The sequence below is a fragment of the Humulus lupulus genome, chromosome 9 (assembly GCF_963169125.1).
Source record: "Humulus lupulus chromosome 9, drHumLupu1.1, whole genome shotgun sequence".
In the NCBI taxonomy this organism is placed as follows: Eukaryota; Viridiplantae; Streptophyta; class Magnoliopsida; order Rosales; family Cannabaceae; genus Humulus; species Humulus lupulus.
In genome coordinates this window covers 5,835,433-5,851,484 of record NC_084801.1, presented here as the reverse complement: position 1 = coordinate 5,851,484, position 16,052 = coordinate 5,835,433, and the positions used below count along the sequence as shown (strand labels likewise).

General features: G+C 27.5%; 2 protein-coding genes across 3 annotated transcripts; both read left to right on the top strand.

The window, feature by feature from the left end:
• The first annotated feature begins 275 nt into the window (after positions 1–275).
• Positions 276–4,238, top strand: LOC133800764 (uncharacterized). 2 transcript variants are annotated; one of them, XM_062238817.1, is made up of 7 exons: positions 276–451; positions 1,293–1,564; positions 1,729–1,844; positions 2,412–2,493; positions 3,292–3,351; positions 3,435–3,542; positions 3,771–4,238. In XM_062238817.1, exons 2-7 carry the CDS (start codon positions 1,364–1,366, stop codon positions 4,023–4,025), a joined length of 822 nt encoding a protein of 273 aa, XP_062094801.1. In that variant the 5' UTR covers positions 276–451; positions 1,293–1,363; the 3' UTR covers positions 4,026–4,238. The 2 variants fall into 2 exon arrangements, with proteins under 2 accessions (XP_062094801.1, XP_062094802.1); XM_062238818.1 differs by having other exon boundaries at positions 276–498.
• An 8,419-nt stretch (positions 4,239–12,657) lies between these two features.
• Positions 12,658–13,506, top strand: LOC133801320 (protein S40-1-like). Its single transcript, XM_062239488.1, has one exon. The coding sequence runs from the start codon at positions 12,779–12,781 to the stop codon at positions 13,244–13,246; it is 468 nt and encodes a 155-aa protein (XP_062095472.1). The 5' UTR covers positions 12,658–12,778; the 3' UTR covers positions 13,247–13,506.
• Positions 13,507–16,052: the final 2,546 nt, after the last annotated feature.

The following is a 16,052-nucleotide window of genomic DNA, read 5'->3' as shown; positions in this document are numbered from 1 at the left end:
CAAAATATGGCATAATGATAACTTAATACAAAAATATGGGGGGAAAACCCATAATAGTGAATAAAATGTATCAAAAGCCATAAAATAATACTTGTAAAAAAAAAAGCCATATTTTTTAAAACTTTCTTAAAAAAAACATATAAAATGTAATTTCCTCAAAAAAAAAAAAAAAAGCCACAAGCTAACAGAGAAGAGCCCTATTTTTTTATTGGGCCTGAGCAGTTCCGGCCCAATCTGACCCAAAGAACATAAACTAAATTAAAAGTAAAAAAAATAAAAAATAAAATTATTTGTAATTCTGTCTGATTCGCTCTCAATCTCAGCCCCTGACTTTCTCTCTCACTCGTTCACGCCGGCGATTGTCTCTCCCAGCTCCCTCACCGGCAACGGCAACGGAAACCGACCCTCTCTTCCAACTCCCTCACTCACTGTCACTGGCATGAAAGCAACGGTAACCGACTCGCTCTCTCGCCAAGTTTACTATCACAATCAAACTATGTATGTATGATTCCATTTCACAATAATTGGTCTTGTTTTAACAAGATTGTAAGTTTTATAGTGAATAGTGAAGAATCATAATAATAACTATCTCTTCTTTATGTTAGAAGAAAGAACTTAGCTTTAAGAAGAAGAGACGCATATGCTATAGCTGCACTTATGTGACATGAATTGATGTGTAGGAGAAACATGATTCAAGGCGTGTTTGTTGCTATTTATGTGAGAAGAAAAAACTAATCTTTAAGAAGAAGAGACCCATTTTGTTGGATAAAACATGATGTAAGGCATGATTTTGGTGCCATTTATGTGAGAAAAAATAACTAAGCTTTAAGAAGAAGAGACCCATTTTGTAGGAGAAACATGATACTAGGCATGTTTGGTGCCATTTTTGTGAGAAGAAAGAACTAACCTTTAAGAATAAGAGACCCATTTTGTAGGAGAAACATGATACTAGGATTGTTTGGTACCATTTTTGTGAGAAGAAAGAACTTGCCTTTAAGAAGAGATCCATATGCTATAGCTGCCTTTATCCTATGTGATATGAATTGATGTGTAGGAGAAACATAATACAAGGTACCATTTGGTGCCGCCTTGTATTGTATCGAGTTATTACACTATTATGTTTGTGAGATATCTTGTATTATATACTTAAAAAAATAACAACAATAATAATATTGTATAAGGTTGTGTTGTAATATTTTGTCCATATGACTGTACTACTATTCACTACTCAGCATCTCTCATCTTATTCTTCTTCGAACTAGTAGCTCGGTCTGATTCATTTTCTTTGATAGGGTCATGCTTGTTCTCATCCTTTGGCCAGTATTTTCCATCTGTAGATGATTGTCATTTCATATAGAGCAAGATGATAAGGCAGCTCATCACGAAGGCTCAACAGGGGCCCACTACAGTTGGTCTTCTTCTATTCAACCAAAAGAGAGAGATCCATAGTAGGAACAAGAAGGCCATGGAGTTTATAGCTAAAGGGTATGGTGCTTTGCAGGAAGTAGACAGAGTCATTGATTATGCTGAGTTCCACGATAAACGTCTTATTCCTCTCCTCAGGGTATGATTCTACTGTCAATTTTATTTTATTTTTGAAGTAATTGATTAGTTTACCTCTTCTTTTATTTTGGAATCAATCTTAAATGTATCGTTTTCTTGTTAATTTAGCTTCCTTATTTTTGCTTTGTCTAACAATATGCATGTTTTAAATTTTACGAGTATCAGACAGCAAAGGAAAATTTCGAGCTGGCCCTAGAGGCAGACAACTCAAACACCCATGCCAGATATTGGTTATCCAGATTGCATATGAAATATCATGTTCCTGGAGCATGTAAAGCAGTGTAAGGAGAATTTTATAATTGGTGTTTTTGTTTATCGGTTTACCTTCTCTGATGTTGGTAATGATCTGTACTCAATTTAAGAGATATCATGACTGTTTTAATGTTTCAAAATTCAACTTTGGACAAGAAAAATATTTATGGACTCTGACTCTCTATCAATAAGAGGGTAAAAAGATGACAGTTTAGTCCAGTTTTGGGTATGTAAGGATCTGGCCTTGTTAATTTCTTGACTAGAGATGTTAAAGCTGCTTAAGATGAAATTAAATATTCTGGTGAAGCAGCCCTCTCTATGTGATTAAAAAATAGAAAACTTTGGAAATACTTACAGAAATGCTTTCTATTTCTCTAGAATGTAAAATGTTCAAGAAAAGAAAATTTTCAAAATTTCAAGTTGATATGGCTCCCAATTTATTACTCTCTCTCTCTCTCTCAATAGTTGATTAATTTTATATGCTCATACTTTTTTCTTTATATTTGAATTAATTGTCGGTTGTTATTATTTTCTCTAAATCACAATATGCTTTTGATTTTTTATTTTCTCTCTCTTTTTTTATTTTTTCATATCAGGGGTGCTGCATTGTTAGTAGAAGCCGCAAACATGGGTGATAAAAATGCTCAATATGAACTGGGTTGCCGGTTGAGAGTTGAGGTTAGGTTTCTTCATTCATATTTTGTCTAGTGCAACTTAAGCAGTTTATTCATTTTAGGCTTGTTGTTCAGAAACTTTAAAATCATTGAAGTGAAACCATTTGTTTGAGCAGCTTTTAGACTTTATTGTAAACATGTTTAATTTATTAAGTCTGTTTGACAGTGGTTATTGTAAAATAGGTTGCACCAAACTGGTGGATTGTGAAAATGTGCATCTTTCAGTTCGAAAAATTAATCTGAATAATTTATAATAAATTTTTAATCAAGATATGCTAATCCCTGACCTGAGTGCACTGCTGGCTGTTTCATTTTATTCTCTATTTTCTTGTTATTATCAATCTCTCTTCAGAGCACAATTTGGTTTTAGTAATTATTGTTTAACTTTTTGTCTTTATTGATTCTTATGCTAATAGACCCCAAGTAGGGATCCTCAAATCAATATGCAAAAATAGAGACAAATTGAAGATTGAAGGAAATGGAAAATAGGCAAATTTGAGAATTGTTGCTGAATGATTAAAGTGATAAGAACACACTAAAACATCAAGGTATTCAAGAGACCTCAGCTCTCCCTAGAGCAAAGCTCTTTGCAACATATCACTTAACAAACCCCTTTAATTTTCTATCCCAATTCATCTTCTATCCATAACTACAATTACTCATATACCCCTATTCTATCAATTCCTTCACATAACTCATTCAATCCCTCTAGGTGTCTATCATATGCATGTAATGTATATATTCAATTAAGTTCCTCCTATGTATTAAAGCTCTTGTTTTTGTTCTCTTTGTTCTTGGATAGAATCCATATGTCAATTCGGTTCAACGTGCTTTCTATTATCTGGAGAAGGCTGCTGATCAGGTGCATTTTGTGATTAAATATACAACATTTTATTATGCTCTAAGAATGTCCTGAAAACTTATTAGGTGTCTTGCTATGCTTAGTTTCATCCAGGTGCCCTTTACCTCCTGGGAGCTGTATATTTGACAGGAGACTGTGTAAACAAAGATGTGGCCTCAGCACTATGGTGTTTTAATAAGGCGTCAGAAAAGGTAGGTTGCTTCTTTAATTTCAGTTATTGAGCACACCAAATGGTATATTATATAACATCTTATGATTGAATGCATGATGAAATCAGATGTTGCTTGATTATGTCTTTTTGACTGACCCTTTTCAGAATTGATAGTGTTGAACTGTTAAAGTTTCAAACTTGGAAAAAAAAAGTCTGGAAATTTGTCTTAACAGATCAATTCATGTCACTTGGTTTGGTACACATGCAGGGACATGCTGGTGCAGCTATAGCATATGGATCTCTTCTTCTCAAAGGTGTTGAAATACCAGAATCTATAGCAAAATTAAGGTCACGAAAGTCGTCTTTATCTAAAAGAGGGAGAAAAGACGAGGACGATTCTTCAATGAGTCGAGTAGAGATGGCGAAAGAACAATTTGAAATTGCAGCCAGAAGTGGATGTGAACTGGGGCTAAGATGGTTGAATATACTTGAGAAGGAAGAAAAACAATTACTTACTAGATAATGCATACTCAAAACCAGTTTGTGGGTTATTCTTTATTTTAACTAATCAATAATGTTGTTTGATATAGTATTTTCTTGAGAAATTTAGATTTTTTATTGGTATTTGTGAAAATATTTTTTTTTGGCCATGATTTTGATTTTGGTTTGTATAGGATATATGTGTAGTAGATGTTTGGTGGATTTTTAATATATAAATTTGGTATTAAATATGATATGGTATTTTATAATAAAAAATTATATTTTTGAAAAGAAAGAAAAAAGGGTTAAAAAATAATACTTTTGAAAAGTCATTGCAAAAAAAATCTCTTGTTTCCAACAGAAAAAAGGGCTAAATTTCTCAAAACAAAACAACTTTTTTAAAAGAGGATTTGATTCTATTAGGAAGCACATGCAGCCCTCTTTTAGTTTCCAAGAAAATCAATATTGCAAAGATCTTCGTATAATAATAATAATAATAAATGTTTTATTTGGTGTAGCTTATCTTTTGTGTCTAGGAAAGTATGCCACATTATTCTAAAGATGATTCTTTTCATAATAATCATAGCTTGGTTCCCAATTTTGAAGCATGAAAGTGTTAACAATCACTGAACTTCAAGTATTATTTTTTAACCTTCAAATGTTTTAATTTTCTTTTTTAAAAATAAAATGAAATATGTGTATATGTATATGTATTTATATATATATTAGATTAGATATAATATCACTTAGTTTCTAAAAAATAAATCTTTAAAGCATATAAATCCTTGACCTTTTAAACTTCAGTTCCTTCAAATTTTAAATGTTCAAATAAAGAACATTATATTGACACCTCAATACTTCAAATGCTTATAAATAAAATATATGAAAATTTTAATCTTTATTGCAATCATTAGGCAAGAAAAAATAAAGTAAAATTATATATATTTATATATGCACATATTTTTTTGTTGGTTGTAGAGACATGAAAAAGAAAAAATGAATGAAATCAACACAATAAATTTGAGAAAACTAAAAAATAAATAAATGAAAAACAATTCAAAAAAATAAGTTAATTTGATATTGTTTATTTTAATTTTATTTAATAAATGGGAGTGCCTACAAAGATTTTAAGGGTTCAAATAGTATCACCCTTTGGCACCTCAACTTGCCCTAATAATTAATTATATGAAAAAAAAAATTAGTTACTTAAGGGTGTTAGTACTTAAATTAAAGAAGATGAAATGATTGTGAAATGTTATAAAATAAATTATTTTTGCACCTCTAAATATTTAGGGCGAAAATATTTTTGACGAATATTACTATAGGAAAAGTGTCCAACACTATTTGATGTGTCATATGACAATTGAAATAAGTTTATCATATAAGTGAGACAGAAGATTAGCAAATTACCATTTTAGTCACAAATATTTTTAGCTAAATATCATATTTGTATTAGAGTATGGAATCTCATACGGAAAATATTTAAGAATACTAAACCATTTATAAAGAACACGAGTCATTTCACTAATTACAAATTGATGATTAGTGGAATGATACATGTTCTCTATAAGTAGTTTAATATCCAAAAAAAATTATTCCACTAATCAAATTTTTAGATGGAACTTCATGTTTGATCTTTTTATTTTGCAAAATTTTGGTTTTTAGATGAAACTTCATGAATTTTAGCAATTTTATCATCTTTTTCAAAATTTCCAATAATAATTTGTTGTTTTATAAACTACACATAAATTAATTCTACATCTAATTTCTTTTTAATTCAAATAGAACACTTTTACCTTTGTTTTATTACAATTAATAATATTCAGTTAATTTATTATATATATTTCGAAATAAAAAATAAAATAATATTAATAAAAAATAAAGTTATTAAAAGTTTATAAGACGTTTTCCCCTTTTAATTATAATTAATTTTTATAATAATAAAAAATACAAAAAGTGTAATAAAATTAAAAAAAACTAATATCACCTAAGGCTAACTAAAGTAGTTAAGTGTGTTATAGGAGAAAATGATTCAAATCTCTTTAGTATAAAAAATAATATTAGTTTGAAACAAATGGAAATATTAGTAGAACCAATTTCTTCGTGAGATAGCTAGTAATAATATGGAAATTAATAGTACGTTTGATGTTCTGTACTACATCGTATCGTATTATATAGTATTATTTTAGATTGTATTATATAATATATTTTTATATAATATTATATTCGGTATAGATTTTTATTATATGATATGTTCGGTATTTTTTACCAAATATAGTTACGTATAAAAATATGCTATACAATCTTATACAATCCAATCTCATATAATATTATATAGTATTATACGACAAATCAAACGCACCCGAAATAAGATTGTTTGTTAGTGTGAGCCATTAATTAAAGAGCATATGGTACATAGACAACTAAATAATATTCAAAATCTATCACATCACATGTATTTATGATTATATTACTTTTAATATACGTTTCTTTAGGACAAAAACATTAAAGTCCACTAGTGTTATACGGAGCCAAATCTTTGTATATCTACATTACCATAACTCTAAGAAAAGAATAATAACATTGTTAATTAGTAAATATATATGGAAATTTTTTTATAGGATTTTACTTCAAGTCTTACCAATGTGGCTATTAGTGTTTTTGACCTGTAAACAGTTTTCGGCGCAATTTTTTTTTATGATTGTGTATATTGTAGCTATTTAGAGCATCCTGCAAATTTTCAGAAAATTCCAAATAATATACATTACCGAAAAGTAAGTTCAAACATGTTGTTGCACGCGTGACTAATTTTTTTTTATGCGCGTGGAAAGCAACATGTTTGAACCTAGTTTTCGATAGTGTAAACTATTCGAAATTTTCTATAAATAGCTACAATATACACGGTCATAAAAAACAAATCGTGCCGAAAATTGTTCACAGGTCGAAAAATACTAAGAGCCCACCGATAGAGCTTAAAGTGAAGCTCCTGTACAAAAGGTCCAATATATATATATATATATATTTTTATATAATTATATGTATGATTAGCTATATAGCCCTTTAACTAATAAATGCCTCTATACCATGTAAGGTAGGAATAGTGTAAAACAAACAATAATGAATATGAATTTCGAAGCAAGAATAATATAAATATATATATATATATATAATATCTTCTGTATGATTTGATAATAATAATAATATAATGTATATATAATAACTGTCTTTGAATATAGTTTAATTAGTTGGTATATATATATATTAATATTATGAGTGCGAAACTGTTATTAGTTAATTGTCTCTAACTTCATCATTAACTAATGAAACCTCACTTAATTGATTCGGACAATTAACAGTCTTTAACAGAAAGCTACCAAATATACTAAAAATAAATATTTATACTTTTTTTAATGTTATATTTTTTTCGATTACCTGTTTGGATTCTGTATTTTAAAAAATTTATTTTTGGATCTTATATTTTGTAAATGTGTTCAAATAGACCCATGAATTCAATTTTGATGAAAAAAAAATTAAATATAATAACGCAGTTTTCAAGCAGAATGATTTATTTTTGTTCCGAATCGTTAGTTTGGTGAATTATTTATGATTTCAGTTGAGAAAACTTTGACCAAAATCAGTTTTAGGGTTTTGAACCATTTTACAAAACATAAGATCCAAAAAGTAATTTATCAAAACACGATATCCAAACAGGTAATAAAACAAAACACAAAATCCAAATAAGTATAAAAAAAAACTAAACTAAACAAAGGTTAATTTCATTAAAACAAAATTGAGGAAATACATTTTTTCTTCTTCTTCTTTTTTTCATGTTATTTATGTTTTGTACTAGAGTTGTCTTATATAGAGTTAAGATGAGATTGAAGTCTTTATCTCATATCATAATGTGATGAAGATATTTAAAACTAAAAAAAAGCATATGCTATAGAGATTTTATTGCAAATAAATGAAAAGATAGAGAAGTACAACTACGTAAAGTATCTAAATTCCAAAGTGATTTTGAAAGAGTTCTAAATATTAACATCTTCCCTTTTTGACTTTGGATATTTCAAAGATACTTTTTTTTCCTTCTTTCCATCATCTCTTAAAACCATCTTCAATGGTAATTTTATCACAAAATAGTGTATATAATAATAAAAATTATTAAGTTCAATAAATATATAATAACTTTTTTAATTATATTTTAAATAAATAAGTATAAAAAAATTAATTTAATTGGTGGGTTTGAATGAATATTTATCAAAGCTATAATATTTGTTGTTATACCAAATTTAATATATGTTATATTTAATCTTAAACCTAGTATAGTTTTTATTATAAAAATATGAATAATGCATTTAGAGATATCACTTATCAATTAATCAAATCAAAACATATCAATCACATAAAATTACAAAAAATGTCATTGGAATGTTTTACTAATAATCATTACTATCAATTATGATTGATAAGAGTTTTATAACAAAACTCATAGGGTTTTTAGCTAATTGAAAAAATGATTATTAAAATAATTTTTTATAATTTAATAATTTAACACCAAGTTGTTAAATTTGATCTTGTACAAAATAATTTAAGATGAAAGAAATTTATAAATTATATTATAAATTCATGAAAAATGCATAATTAAAAATAACAATAAAAAGATAAATGTACTTACTATTTGCTTATACATTTTATGTATTAAATTATTTAATGTATATTATATATAAAACCTTCAATTTTTTTATTTACTTAAACAAGTCTTAATTTAAATTTTAATCCCAACAAAAAATTCTCCATCACATTCTGCAGGGCCCTTCCACTCGGCACCGTCGGATCACTAAGGGCCAGTCCAGAGCTAAGGCAGACTAGGCCCACGACTAGGGTCGTTTAGCCCAATGACCCAATTTTTTAAAATTATTACTTAAAATACTATGTTTTGTTCACTTTTGAAAGATTTTCTTATTAAAAAGGTCCCAAATTTTATTTTTTTGCCTAGGGATCAATAAACTTTAGGACCGGTCTTGCCGTTCTGCCAGAAATTAAAATGGGACAGGGCGGAAAATGTATTCTCAATCTTCCTCCGCCCTCACTTACACTCTTATCCATTTTTCTTAATCATAAACACAAATCTAAAGTCATTATTTTTACGCAAACACAAATAATAAAGTCCATTATTAGTGTTAATTAGACTTAGTTAATGTCTACAAAATTAGACATTTTCAAACTTAGAATCATATACCCTTAACTTAGATTCAATTCATTAATTAATTTAATATTTTATTTATAATAATTCCAAATAATATTTTAATCAACATGTCAATAATTTATTAATTAGATTTTAGTACTTTTTTGAGATATTAATTTTTGGCAAAAAAAAATTTACTTAAGCATTAAAGTGTAACAAAATGAGTTACATATATATTAATACCTCAAATTTCTTAAAATTGAATTTTACCGTCAATCAAGTGTTGCCATGTGTACCGTCTGACACACTTAACAATTGAGCGACTAATGTCCGTACCAAATATGTAACGTAGGGACTTTTACCGTAAAAAAATTTACATACGGATTTAAGTTCAACAAAATCAAATTTCCCTAATAAAAATTGATTAATTTGAGATGAGTTTTTTTTTGTTTGTTTGCTTCCCAAAGCTCAAACACATAAGACTTTGTCCCAAGGCATAACCCCTTTCACAAGACTGAGTTAGCTTTACAAAGAAAGCAAAGCAAAGCAAAGCAGAGAGAGAAGAGTTTAGAGTTACAGAGCCTTACTTGCACGAAAACCACGGCGTCAACGTGGCAATCAAGCACAACAATAATTCAGATTCCATAAACCCCACACGTTCTCTACTTACGTCACTCGCCACGTGTCCTCTTCTCATTCGTTTGTCTCGTTTTAAATTACGCGCTCTCAGTCACAGTAATCGCTTCCTTTTTTGCTTGTTTGGATAAAATATCACCTTACGTGGTGGGCCCACACCTCGAGAACTGACGTGGACCATCACGAGCCATCTAATGCGCCGAGCTGGACGGTGCATAGCTTGACACGCACGCTTTCACCCCAATCATTGCTCATTGTTTACTCGGCTCCGATTTACTTGGCTCGGCTCGGCTTGTCGTTTTCGTTTTTTACTGACTTATCGGCTTGGCTTGGCTTGCGTGTGAACTTGGACCGTCTTATGCGATCCGTACAATTTTATCTCATTACGACAATTTCTTTTGTCGTTTTATGGCCTATTTTTTTTTTTTTAGCCTATTTACGTTTTAATATTAGTTAGACCGAATAAATAAATAAGTTTGACATATGCAAAGTTGAATTTATTTTTGGAAAACATAAAATGAATATTTTTGTTATTAAAAAAAAATTCAACAAATTAATTTTTCACTTATCTACTATATGGTTGTTTTGTTTTTTTCTTTTTTCCAAAAATTAGGATCATAATTATCATGTGAAAACCAAAATTATGAAGAAAAAAAATGACAACATTCTTATTACACTTTACATCATTGAAAATTACTAATTAGTCAAACTGAGATGACAACATTTTATCAACATAATTACCCATGAATAACATGTATTTGTTACATAATATTGTGAATAAATATCAATAATCAATAATTATATATATATATATTAAGAATATATTGATAATAATATTTAAAAATACACATTTTTTTATACTTAACATCGAACACTTAAATACCTAAGTTTATCCTCCAGTTGCCCATTATATTTGAACTCATTCATTTTATATATATATATATATATATATTTAGGATAAGAAATATTAACGACATAAATATCTAATTTCATGATTATGTTGTACTTGCTTAACTTATTTTTTTGACGGTATAAATACATAAACTTTATTTTCTATTACAACTATTACTTTAATCGAGTAAGTGACAAATATCGAACTTTTTAATTAGGGATATTGACAATATAAATATATAAATTTATGTAATTGATGTACTTAAATTCCTAATTTTTATTTTTTTTAGCATAAATAATAAAAAAAATTAATTTTAAAAAAGATAATATTTATTATTTATGCTACTACATAAATTTATGTATTTATGTCGTCAATATCCCTAATTAAAAAGTTTGATATTTGCATGTTAGCAGAAAAAGTAACAGTTGCAACAAAAAACAAACGTTAGATATTTATACCATAAAAAAAATTAAGTATTTAAGTGCAACATGATTATGAACTTAGGTATTTATGCCTCAAATATCTTTTAGGGTAATCTTAAATTTTCTAAACATTGTGAAGCTTAAACCCTCATTTATATATAATTAATATGTATAAATTTTTTAAAACTCTCAAATGTTGTACTATTAAAATACTCAATCCCAAGAAGTTGAAAAAAGTGTAGTGTAGTATTAAATTTGAATTAATGAATTAAAAAACAAAGGTAGAAAAATAAAAAAAGAACAAATTAAAGCTAACTCCTTATCCATAGAAATATATACAAAGTCAATGTCTTTAGTAAACACAAGAAAGGGGAAAAAAGCCGTGAGGCATAAGAAATGTAGCTGTTTTAGGCAGCCAATAACTTATAACTTTTGAAGATAAAGATCAAATCTAGTGTACAAAAATATTACACAAACAAACCTAAATTAGTTAATAGTTATTACAAATAATTAATACACTATTATTATTATTATTTGTTATTTTAAAAAATTTATTGGCATTCGGTCCTTGAATTAATTTAATTTGCAATGAACTCCAATTTTAAAAAAATGGCAATTATAATATTATTAAGGGAATATCTACTAATTGATGGTAAGTTCAAATATTATATCTTAAATATAAGACTAATTTAATTGGCGAAATAATATTAAAATTATTACTAGCTGTTATGGGGTAAATTCTCCTCAAGATGCGAGAACGATCTCGCTTACATATACAACATGCGAGAGCTATCTCATGACTTGTCTCAAATAAAAGAGGTCGCGGCCTTAGTTATGAGGAAGGTGCGACCTGCTCAATGTAGCGAGCAGGTAACGTGCAAAGTGCAATCAAATTCAATCGACTCTTTAATCGTGGTTGACTTGACACGTACAACTATTTAATTATAGTGAATATAGACATTATTATGAATATTGTGACAACTTATTTATTAGCCTGTTATCAATTGTAACGTCCAACTTAATAATTAAGTACTTTATAACGGTCACTTGTTAGCCTATGAACCCTGAATCTGGAAAAAGTTAATCATACTTTAAGGTCTCAATTTCAAATGAACGAAAGTATTATTAGTTGAACCACTCGAATTCCCGACGCCTTTACATTTTGTTATTTAGTTTAAGTCTTCGTTGTTCATTTTGAGTATTCGCAATCTTTTAACTCAAGTGCTCGCAGTTCAAACCTTCAAACAACACTAGCTTAACAATATGAAGATAATTGCAACAATTTATGAGTTGAAGGACGTAGTTGCTAATAAAAATAGTTTGAGGACTATTTTGTTAATACCAATAAGTTTAAGGATAACATGGGAAAAAAACCCTAAAAAATGATAAGAAAATAGAGAAAAGAAGATGGCAGTGACCGCACTCAAGCCTTTTTAAATAGTGACCTCATCTGACAACACTACAAAAACAATCAAAAGTGTACTAACTACGATTTAGATTCTCTCTATAAATACTAATTCTTTCTTTACTTTTCCATTGGTCACTCATTTCTCTCCATAAATCTCAACCCATTTCTCTCTTTCCTTGTACTGTTCTATTCATATTCTCCACCCAAACAAAACCCCCCCAAAAAAAAAACCCTTAATTTATCTAAGTCCACAATGGCAGAGGAATTCGAAGAATCCGAGGTTATTTTCTACGGCGAAGACGACGGCGGCGGCGATAACCGATTTGATCATCATCATCGTCATCAAGAAATGTTTAGTACTAATAATACTAACCATTTGATGAGGAACAAGAACAACAAATCAACTCTGATGTCTAAGAACAAGAAAAAAGGTAAAATCATGGCGAGTTCGATGCCTATGAACATTCCTCGAGAGGCGGCGAATCTGTTTCAAATGGATTTAGATCGAGAAATTATTTGGAATAATAATTTTAATGATGACGATGGTGAAGATGAAGATGATGAAGAATTGGTGCCGCCGCATTTGATCGTCCGGCGGCGGCTCGCCGGAGGAAAGATGGCTTATTCTGTTTGTTCCGGCAATGGGAGGACTCTCAAGGGAAGAGATTTGAGTCATGTTAGGAATTCTATTCTCAGAATGACTGGTTTCTTGGAAACATAATAGTTTTTTTTTTTTAATTTTAGATAAGAAATTTATATATTGAGAGAGGAAAAGAAAAAAAAAAAGAACTTTTGGGATTTATCAATAAGAAAAATGTTACATCCCTATAAGTAATTAATTAATTAATTCTTACTTTTTTTTTTTAAATTTTTTAGGTTGATTAAGGAATATGTTGTATTTGATCAGTTCATGATAATGATGATTGGAGATTCATATATATATAATTATTTTGATGATAATATATATTACATTATTAGTAATATATATACATATATATATATAGATACAGGTTGTGATTACTGGATTTGTGGAAGAAGAAAATGGTTGTTTCAGAGTTTCAGTCATAATAAGAAGCTTTTGTCTGGTCTCAACATGAACAGCCTGGTCTTAACATATATTTATATAAATATATATGTATATATATATACATATAATTATAAGGTGATGAAATTAAAGAGAAGAGAAATTTCTCTCTCTAGATCTCTCTTTCTCTCTCTTTAGGAGAATATATATATAATTATAATGAATGAGTCATCGGTTCTTCGTCAAGAAGATAAAACCAATTGAATGATTATATATATATATATATATATATTCAAATATATTAAAATCATTTATTAATTAAGGTAGTAATTACTTTTTATTAAACAAGAGCGTGATAATATATAAACACGTTTTGTTAATATTTTCTTTCTTATTATTAATTAATTATAGTTAACAAGTGTTTTTATCTTATCTTATCTAATCATATTCGGTTTGCAGCCATAGTTTTGTATATATATAAAAGAGTGAGAAAGATTAGTTTAAGTATGAAAAGAGTTAAAAAGAGTTCCTTGGATTTGGATCGTTGGTTTTTAGCTTTCATAATAAATTAACTCATCCGGATTAAAGGGATCCAAAATAATTTATATATATATAGGTGTGTGCATATATATATATGTATATACATAGAGAGAGAGAGTAATGGCAGCAATTTTCAACCAATATAAATATGTATAATTAGTTTTAATTGTTGCAAAGCGTGCATGCTAATCCAAGTCTCATATATCATATATAATGATAATAATATATATAAGAATATGTTAATTACTATTATTATTATTAATAATATATGGGATTGCTTGTGTCAGTTTTTGGTAAGAAATTATGGGTTAAGATTCTCTGTAAGAAGAGTAGTATTAATTAATTATTGGAGAGAGAATATATATATATATATATGAAATGGTCTATAAAATTATTTCAAGGTGAAATTAATAATTAAATTTGAAATGTTCTTGTTCAGTATTCAATATATATATATATGTATATAAATGATTATTACTAAATATTCAACAAATTCATGCAGTGAATAGTTTCATGCGATAAACATTAATGACTGCGATGATACCAACCAAAGAAGAAAAATATAAACTCATGCATATTTATATATATATATATATATATAATACCAAAGTGTAATAAAATTGATTTTAATTATTACTACTAATTACTATTATTGCTATTGGGTCCCTCTAATGATGAAATAAATTTCATTCATATTAATCAACTTGAAAACAATGTGACACTTTATATAATTCTCAAAGATTGAGATTGATGAATGACATCTAACTATAAAAAGAAAATAATAATAAATACCCAATTTTTTTAAATATTAAAAAATATCTTATTATTAATATTTCTTCTATAGTGATATACATATAAACAAAACATAAATATTTCTCAACCTATTTTATTATAAATAAATATGTATATATATATGTCTTAAGAAAAAAAAAAAACAATATATTGACATTCTCTTTGTATTAATTTATGTCACAATTTATTAAGTAATCAATTCAACACCTCTTATATAAACAAATATATATTCACAATTACTCTCTAATATTCAATCATTAGATTTTCTATAATTTATTCATGATAACATCATAAAAAATTTACACGAACATTATCCAAGTGGTAATAATTATTATTTTATTAACAAAAGATTTATATTTTTTTAGATTCTATCTTTTATTCTACTAACTTTTTGCATTTTATAAAATAGTTTAAATAAATCCCTAAACTTAATTTTGATGAAAAAAATAAATATAATAACATAATATTAGACAAAATAATTGTATTTTTAATCTAAGTTGTTAGTTTGATGAATTATTAGTGATTTTTATTCAAAACTTTGATCAAAATCAGGTTTAGATATCTGTTTAAACTATTTTACAAAATACATAATTCAAAAAATAATTTGTCAAAATACATAATTCAAACCGATAACGAGATAAAATAAAAAATGTAAAATGATATTAACTCAAAAATGGTTCAATAAAAAAAACCATCATAGTTATCTTTACATATAAAAAAATGTTATAAAATATAATATTTTCTTAAAGAGACTACAACTTTTAATAATTTTCTTATATTAAAATGTTTATGGAACTTTTTTGGGGCTCGAAGAAAGATATATTATACACTCAACTTTTGTTCCCTTCATATCACCACATTTTGGTCCACAAATAAAATATATAAATAAATTGGTATGATTGCAATATTTATTTGTTAATTAAACTTAGATTAACAATGACTCATTACTAATAATAGCATAACACAATAATTAAATCATAACACATTAACATTAAAAAGTTGATTTAAAAAATCATAATGAGTTGGACAAAGACAAAAAAAACCCTTGACAACGAAGCCACGTGTTGCCAAATAGGTTACGTGACACGTTTTGGTGCCACGTGTAGGGTATGACGTGTTCAACATCTTAGCCATATACTATTATTTTTTACGCGTAAATAATTTTTTTTAT

What these genes read in the sequence shown, in the direction of transcription:
- LOC133801320 (XM_062239488.1), top strand. Translation starts at nt 12,779, where the DNA reads ATGGCAGAGGAATTCGAAGAATCCGAGGTTATTTTCTACGGCGAAGAC.
- LOC133800764 (XM_062238817.1), top strand. Translation starts at nt 1,364, where the DNA reads ATGATAAGGCAGCTCATCACGAAGGCTCAACAGGGGCCCACTACAGTT. An exon ending in GTCTTATTCCTCTCCTCAGG is followed by an intron (nt 1,565 to 1,728) that starts GTATGATTCTAC and finishes TACGAGTATCAG; the next exon opens with ACAGCAAAGGAAAATTTCGA. An exon ending in TGGAGAAGGCTGCTGATCAG is followed by an intron (nt 3,352 to 3,434) that starts GTGCATTTTGTG and finishes TGCTATGCTTAG; the next exon opens with TTTCATCCAGGTGCCCTTTA.